This window comes from Cyprinodon variegatus, unplaced genomic scaffold (genome assembly GCF_000732505.1).
Source record: "Cyprinodon variegatus isolate N-32 unplaced genomic scaffold, C_variegatus-1.0 Scaffold159, whole genome shotgun sequence".
In the NCBI taxonomy this organism is placed as follows: Eukaryota; Metazoa; Chordata; class Actinopteri; order Cyprinodontiformes; family Cyprinodontidae; genus Cyprinodon; species Cyprinodon variegatus.
In genome coordinates, this window is record NW_015150612.1 from 917892 (window position 1) to 926530 (window position 8639).

The window sequence follows — 8639 nt, forward strand, 5'->3', positions numbered from 1 at the left end:
CTGCTATTGACTCCTGCAGTTTCCCATTTCAGCTTTATGTTTGTGGAATCATGCCCGTTCATAGACAGAAACAGGTTATATATTTTACTAATTACATTGTTATTACCTTTTCAAGTCGCACCTTTTTAAAGGTTATTCTATTCAAGGTTATTCTATCCATGGAATGCGTGTTCTGATAACTGGCACGTGGTAGGCTACTGCTCGAAGAACGCATTGTTTTATTTCCTGAACAAGCATTTTAGATGCAGTGATAACGCGCCAATTGCCCTGTCACCTTCTCTGGTTGTTTTAAATATCACCACTACTATCATTAATACTGTTACTACCATTATAGGCGTACATGTCAAAGGCCTACTGTAGTCTACAGGCCTATTTTACAGCCTAATTTACACTTTAAATTAGTTTCCTTTTAGAGCATTTTACCGGTAGGGCTTATCGCCCGTGGCGTTTTGTCAATAAAACTGCAGTCACCATCGAGGATTGTCCTTCGACATTTTTGTTTGATTTTGTTTCATCAAACAAAATAAAAATATTTCATCAAATAAAATAATCTCCAAAGACAGGTATGGTAGTAAAAACGGTGAAGAAGAAATAAACAACAAAAAAAAAAAAAAAAAAAAAAACAGGCAGAAAGTGCGCCTGTCCGATACCAGATAAAAACATTTAACGTCATTCAGACCACTATAATTTGTTTTTTTGTAGTAACTGGTAAGGTTTTTTTTCTTTCAGTGGTATTAATAGAATACGTTGTTGTGTGCAAAGCTACATAGCGCCCTCTTGTGGTGAAAAAAAATAAAACGTATATATGTCGCACCAGAGTCTAAGTCGTATGGCTAGCCAAACACCAAAAAAGTGTGACTTATAGTCCGAAAAATACAGTAGTCCAAACAAGGGGCGAGATGCCTACTCATTCTTCTTTCAAAGAAGTCAAACATTGTTCAAGTGTTTTTCCTAAAGCCATTGAACAAGACCTAAATGCATCTAAAACAATTCCTGAAAATGTTTGTTGTTGTTTTATTTCACAAAAAATGTTTCGCAGACAGAAGATGCTTTTTAAGATCCTTCAAACATGGCACATCTTTGGGAAAAAATGCTTCACAACGGATACGTTGTTGCTCCGCACCTCGTGGCTGCTATCCTTGGAAACTAGAGTGTCATACCTTACCAGCAACCAATGAAATTTATTTTTCAGATATCAGGTATCTCTATGTAAAGAAGGTTAGAGAAGTGCTGGTTCCAATTATAACCTCAATGCTTTAAGCACAGTTTGCTTTACAAACTTCTATGGGCACAGATCATTAAAAGCACACTTTTTTTGACCAGATTCCCTTTAAATGGGAGAAAAATGAGAAGTTTGGTTACCTTGTGTCAAAACTTACAGGTCAAGCGGGGACAATGGTGCCCTATAACCATGGTGGATAAAATATGCTTTAACTGATTCATTCCAAATTTGCTTCAGTCAAGGTAGTCGTTTCATGGTGTTTAACCTCATTTATTCAGAACCCTTCTAGATTGAACACGGTAAAGCAGTCATTAGGTAATGAATCAATACAGGAAGCTGCCAGATTTCTGCCCAAAACATCCTCTGAAAGTAAAAGACACTACCGCAAATCTACCAAGATAAGACCATCCACCTGCTTACAGAAAGGGATAAAAGGCCATAGACCTTTTAGACCTGATTTTGGGGATTATGGTAACTACTGTAGCTCCAAAGATCAGGTCGGAGACCATTACTGGCCCCGCACTACAAAAAGAAGAAGGCCAAATAGATGAAGATGTTTACACTGTGTTGGCAGCATTTCAGGATATGTTTCTTCATGCTGTTCATAAGAATCTGACTGAGGTTCGACTCTTTTTTTCGTTTTTTTTTCCAAAAGTAAAATTAAACCAAATCTATTGAATTTAAAGGTGTTTTTTACAAAGTATTTGCTAATGTGAATGCCACAAAAGTTGAACATTCACCGTTTTCTTTTCGTTTAGGTCCAACGTGTGCTGACGTCCATGACCCCTGCAAAGACAGCAAGTGCCACAGTTCCTCCAAGTGCAAGGCGCTCCCAGCGGGAGGCTATAAATGCGAGTGTCCCATGGGACGTGAGGGAAAGCACTGTGACAAAGGTAAGTTTATTACCCACCTATCTGATTTCCACCCCTGTCCTGAGTATCTGCATATTTTTTCTGACACTTCCATCCATCTTTCATGAAATGAAAGCATGAAACGTGCAAACCCGGCAGTATAGAGGACATGGGGGGGGGATTGACGCCTTGCAAAGCTGTGGCAGATGATTGGCCCCATTGGGCCGTTCACCACATCGACTCGGGTATGCTTGTTAGTGAGGAAGCAGAAACATTCTCTGCCTCTCCACCCACAGGTGTTGTGCTCCGACTTGTTTGTTGCTGCTTAGTTTCACACGGCAGAACCGGGCCGCTGGTGGGTAAAAGACCATAGCGCAGCTCGGATGCCTTTGAAGTTCATCATTAGAAGTTTTGGCGGTGTCACATTGTGAATTCTACTTATGTTCTTCCCTCCCTTGCCTTTTTTCTATCCCAAATGCTGCAAATTAAGGAGAATATCATGCCGTGCATTCTCCAAAACAAAAGAGAATACACACATACATGTGAAATCAAAAAAAAAGAAAACAGACGGGAGTAGCCTCCATCTTCTCCTCTCTCAGTTAGGCGATGATTAAAATAAATTGAGGTGAACCAAAATCAATGCTGCGTGAGCTCGAGCCTCTCCCGTTCCAAAAGGCTATTTTTACAAAGGAATCAATGAGATGACTAATCGCATCACAGTGATTAATGGCGGCATCAGTCAGCTGGAGTGTCAGTGGCAGACAGGAGCTCCCAGATAAGAAGGCAGTCAGGCGCACGTCCCTCTCAGAGCCACACTCTTAACGGTTAAAAAGACAGGTAGCTTAGAGCATCATCACAGGCCTGAAGGTGAACATGCCCATAAAGTGAAGTATGTGTTTGTAAGATGAGGTTTCCGCTCTAATCCAGCCGGGGTTCGTCAGTTCAGCTCGCCTCTTGATACATTCGCCGTCAAGGATTTTTCTCAAGGGGTTTCCAGTAGGACTGAATCACCTGCTTTCCTCGCTGCTTTCACCCTGTGATAATGTGGATCATTATAATTTACCGATGAAAGCGAGATCACTTAGAAAAACACACTCCAGGGGGAGTTTTGGCTCCAACAGGGGTTTCCAGTTGCTACATCTTCACCACCAATCAGGGACCATGTTGTGTCTGCATGCGAATCTCAGCGCGCTCCAAGCAAGCTGGCAGCTGGTTCCTACTGCAGAAATGAACACCTTTTAGGCTGTGAGTCAGAGTCATCTGTGAGCCTCAGACACAGTTTCTCATTTTTTGCTATTTTGCTTTTATGTTACTGATCATTATTTATCATGAATTTAATTTCCTTTCCAACCATAAAAAAAAAAAAATAAAAAATTCCACACTCTCTATCCCCTGTTGACGCCACGTTAGATTACTGATGTGAGGTCTGTTGTTAGGGCTTCCATGCCCTTGTTGTTTTTTTTGTCTTCATTTTCCCGTTTTTAATTAACTTCCTTTTAAAAGTGTCTACCGTTGTATTTTAAAAGTTTTAAAGTAAAATGTTTGATCCATACATCAGCATTCTCCCCAGATATCTGAAAAAAATTTGAACTTTAAAACACCTGGAAGCAGAGCATGAAGATTGGAAAAGAGAGATTACATTTTCAGAGACAAAACATAGTCATTGTTGAAATAGTTGCTATAAATCATATCGACAATTTTAAATTAACGAAAAATGAAATCTTTAGAAATGTCCTTTTCCAAAATGTGGAAATATCTTAATAAAACAACTAAAGCTGGAAAGACACCCCACATTTATTTTCCAGATTTGGAGCAAGATCTACAATTGGGAAAAATCTTCAGCAGTCTGATGTATTTGTGTCGAGTCATTGCAAAATGAGTGTGAGACAGTAGGTGTGGAAAAGTGGAAAAGACCTTAACCCAAACCTTTCGACATTTTTTCTGGACCATACTTGTAATTTCTATTAAATTAAATTTATTTATATAGCACCAATTCATAACACATCATCTCAAGGCACCTTACAGAGATAATTCAACCAGATCATACAGTCAGATTGGTTCAAACATGCTTGTAGCGAAGGTGGAGAGGAAAAACTCCCCTTTCACCTCTTAACATCTACCTCATTTTGCGTAATCCTCACCTATTTTGCATACCCAAATGGAAAAGCAAATAACTTAGGAACTGTAAACCCAAATTACATGTGCAATACATTATTTGAAAGATACCTCTAGTTTACTAATATATAAATTCAAATTGGGTGACTTAAACACAGACCATCCTGTATCAGTTCAAACATGACTCAAAGTTGTTGTTTTTCATTCTCGGAAATGATAGGTCTTTTTTTAACAGCAGTAATAAAGACATTCTTGAGAAAAGGAAGGTTTTATTGTATTATATTTGTTCTACATCATGTCAACCACAAATGCAGAAAATTCAGACCTCTAGCTATAACAGTTCCAGAGCTGTGGGGTTTGGAACTTTTGTTGTCAGCTTGGAGCTACGTGCAATGGCTCCACCTGCTGGTTATTATAAACCGCTACCCGGTGGGTTTTAAGAGGTTAACAGGAAGACACCTCCATTAAAACCAGGCTCAGTGTGAGCGGCCATCTGCCGAGGCCGACTGGGGTTCAAGGAGACAGAAGCAGACATACAGAAAGTAATATTGACCCCAAAGATAACTTTGATACTGCTAAGGAAAGACAAAGCCAGGCAGACGAGCTCTGAGCCAGCTCCCATGTCAGAGGATAAGAGAGGACATAAAGTTAGTCACAGTCAGAGAAACAGGACTACTCTTAAAAAACAGGCAAAGCTCCAACTTTTATTTAAAAAAATTGTAATGGGAGCAGCACAGCTGATATTTCTCTCAGGCATAAAAATCACAGCCTAAGAGTGAAGACGATGAGAAAAAGCAGAGAGAGCATAAAATAACAAATACTGCAGAATGGGAGAGTAGAGGTAGAGTAAAGCAGAATAATAAAAATGGGGTCCCTATGTCCTCCAGCAGTCTAAGCCTATAGCATCATAACTATAGAGATAGCTCCAGGTAACCTGAGCCTAACTATAAGCTTTATTAAGGTTTGAAAGTAAAAAAAACCTGATCCGGGTTTTGTTGATTTAAAGGTGTATATATAAATCTATGGATATATCTATATCTATATTTCTATCTTTCTCTCTCTCCTGCAGTGGAAATCCATGATTTACTAACCATATGTGTTTTTATTGTCAGTGTGTTTGTTAGTGGGAAAAAAAATACGAGATCCAACATTAACTATAATGGGCAAAAAAAAAATGGGAGATGGTATGGCTTTGTAAACACCTCACTTGGTTTATTGGGTCTATTGCAATTACTAAGGATGTAGCCTTCCTGGAATATAAATAGGAGTGCCCTGGAGAATAAACATTGACCTCTGTGAAATTGGAATTTTTTTACTTTTTTTATTTTTTGCTCATTAATCTGAAATCATAGTTTAATATTGCATATAAAAAGTTCAGCTTGGCCAAGTTTGTTTTTCTTCTTTTTAGGCTCGGTGCCTATATGTGTTTTCTGACACCGCCTGACCTCTTGTGTCTTATTGATCCTCGTATCAGGCCGAGCGAATGGGTGAAAAAGAGAGAAAACCACCCACACACTCACGCTGCGCCTAGAGAAAGTAAATTTTCAGCCTCTTTTCGTGCTCCAGTGGAGTTTACTTTAGCAGAGAATTTACTGTGTTCCTATTTTTCCCCTCATTTCCGTGTTCTGTGCCATCATCATTAGCAGTCTCCTGCACAATAGCTAATTAGCTTTCTCATCTCTGTCTTCCTCCTCCAGCTTGACTCAGCTCAGCTAATCCCAGCCAATTACAAATAAAAGCTGCCTTGCCAGCTGCAGAAAGGTATCTGGCCTAACTTGGGTGTTTATGCGAGTGTTTAGGAAACCACGTGGCCCTGAACGATGCAAGTCTTTGCACCATCAACCCATACCCCCTCCAGGTGACACTTGAAGGATTTTTAATGTCAACCACTTGTTAGAAGATGGCTCGGTGCCCATTCTAATGACTCCCGACAGCTAGGCGGAGGCACGTCGCAAAGACATGAATTTGCAAAAAAGGGCCTGCCAGAACACAATGGCTTCATTATTTTCAAGGTCCCAGACGTGTGTTAAACCCTCTGTGTCTCCGACGGTTCTTTGTCATCCAGTGGCGTGCTGTGTAATCAGTCTGGCATGAGTATTTCTGGATTTTTGTTTCGTTTTTTTGTTTGAATTTCTGCAGGGAGAAAATCTTAATCCCAGAGGCTACACTCACACACACAAATCCATCCCTGACAAGCCCCACTCCAATATATACCCACTATCTATGAATTTTAATTCAGCCGGAAAAGAAGAACTTGGGTTTGAATCTACTTGCTTTTTTTTTATTTTATTTTCCAGTGGCTGAGACGAGAGGGGCTTACATGCCTCTGTTCAACGGAGACTCCTACCTAGAGCTGAAGGGGCTTCATCTCTACGGGCACAGTCTACGGTAAGTCCCTTGTCTCAGCGGGAAATCTGCAAAGCATTAGATGAATATCACTAATAACACTGAACATCATGTAGTTCTCATAGATCCTAAGGCAGAGAGAGAGCTCATGCTTCTTTAAGGCTGAGCCGAATACATAATGAAGATTGCACAACTAGCCTTCCTTAGTCTCTGATAACACTGCAGGTTTTGTTCACAAGGCGGTGTTTGTATCTTGCAGTCAAAAATTCAGCATGACGTTGGTTCTTATGGCCAATGACTCCAATGGTCTGATCTTCTACAACGGGCAGAAGTCTGATGGAAATGGGGACTTCATCTCTCTGTCCCTGAAACAAGGCTTCCTGGAGTTTCGCTACGATCTTGGAAAGGGACCTGCTGTTATCAGGTTCAGTCGGTTTAGAGAAAGACATCTGAAGCACTTGGAGGTTTGGACCATAATGATTGTGCTTATGTAACATAATGTGCGTCTGTGTTTGATTCAGGAGTAGGACCCCGATGAAGCTGAAGGTGTGGAACACCATTGACCTGGAGCGCTCTGTCCGCAAAGGAGAGCTCATGGTGAACAAGAAGGACCCGGTTCGAGGAGAGTCACCAGTAAGAAACAGCAAGCTAACTAACCAGCTCCTGCCAATGGTTATCCAGACAATCAGCATGTAGGACCATTGGGCCTGTGGTTAGCCTTGCACCTGTGCAAAATCATCTGCCTGCTTGCAACCCATCAACACCACATTTCTAGGCTTTTTGATGCTTCTTCTTTTCATTTCCAGTGCTACTGTACTTCATGGCTGAAATCTGTGGAATCAGTTTTTTGCCCATGCATTCAATCAGTAAACTAGTTACATATTTAGCCAGTTGACCTCAATCAAAATTAATATTGTGTCAGAATTCAACCATAATAACACAATCACATTTTGCTAATATCCTGCAGCCCGATGGCACCTTTTTATACCATTAATAGCCAATGGGAATGGAGTATAAACATTAATATGGCTTTTTCAAAAGCTTTGACCTTTTGCTACTGATTTCAGTTCTACTGACATTTTTCTTTGCAGAATGATCATATCAGAAATTAATAACACCATTCAAAACTCTCTTATCAAGCCTCCTTGAAATTAGCAGACAGCTGTTTATTAAAGGAAAAGAGGGAAAGTTACACTATATGAGAGAGAGGCGAGTCGGTCTGAACGAAGGTTTTTTTCTACATGTTTAATATTTTCATCCATCCTTGCGTTCTTCATTAGCGATTAGCTCAGCTAGCTTGGGCAACACTACTAAAGCAGCAGCCTCTAATTATCTGTTGATACGGTTACAGCTGAAGGACGCAATTTGTTGCCAATAACATGTCTTGTAAATGGAAATTTAAAAGAAATGTGATAAAGAAATTAAACTTTGAAAAACCTCTTAATTAAAAAAAAAAGATTTTGAGAGTGACTGCCGCTTTTTATCAGATGTCAAATTTTGTTTTTTTGTATATTTTGTTTCACAAAAAAAAAATCTCTGGTTGAGATATTATTTTATGAACTACATTATTTTTAAACTGTAAAATCTGATAAAACAACAAAGTTACTTTCAAATCTTTTTTATCAATAAGCTTTTTAAATTTTGCATCTTTTAAATTTCCATATATAAAAATGTGTTTGCTTGCAACACAATGAAAACAAAAATTTAAAGTCGTAGGGAAGTCATTTTTAATGTCAAATCATTCTGGCTTAAACATGTATATAAATGTACTCTTTATCAGACGATATTGTCCCAAAATCCTGTCTTAAAATCGGTGAGGGTTTTTTCGTTATCGTATGCAGGCCAGGTACTTATACATCAGCTTGTATACCTAAATTCAGCCAATCATACATCAAGGGTCATCTATCAATCAAGTTTTTTCGGTCATAGCATCTTGATTCATACGTCGCAGCTAATATACGCAACGGTTAAAATAAGAAATAAGAATAATATCCTTTCCCATTGAGTTCCGTCCCAGTGTTCAGGGGGATGGACGTCTGTGTCTTCAGCAGGCGTAGAGCTAACAGAACTGGCAGCGTTGCGAGGCAAGGGCTCAAACATGTACG

The 8639-nt window shown here is 39.5% G+C and overlaps 1 protein-coding gene across 1 annotated transcript in view; it reads left to right on the plus strand.

Moving 5' to 3' along the window:
* The window catches only part of agrn (agrin), a 187808-nt gene that overhangs the window by 145221 nt on the left and 33948 nt on the right, over positions 1-8639 (plus strand). Inside the window, exons 25-28 of the mRNA XM_015377825.1 lie at positions 1981-2115; positions 6486-6576; positions 6794-6958; positions 7056-7167. Coding sequence (XP_015233311.1) covers positions 1981-2115; positions 6486-6576; positions 6794-6958; positions 7056-7167 — 503 coding nt within the window. The remainder of the gene's footprint in view (positions 1-1980; positions 2116-6485; positions 6577-6793; positions 6959-7055; positions 7168-8639) is intronic.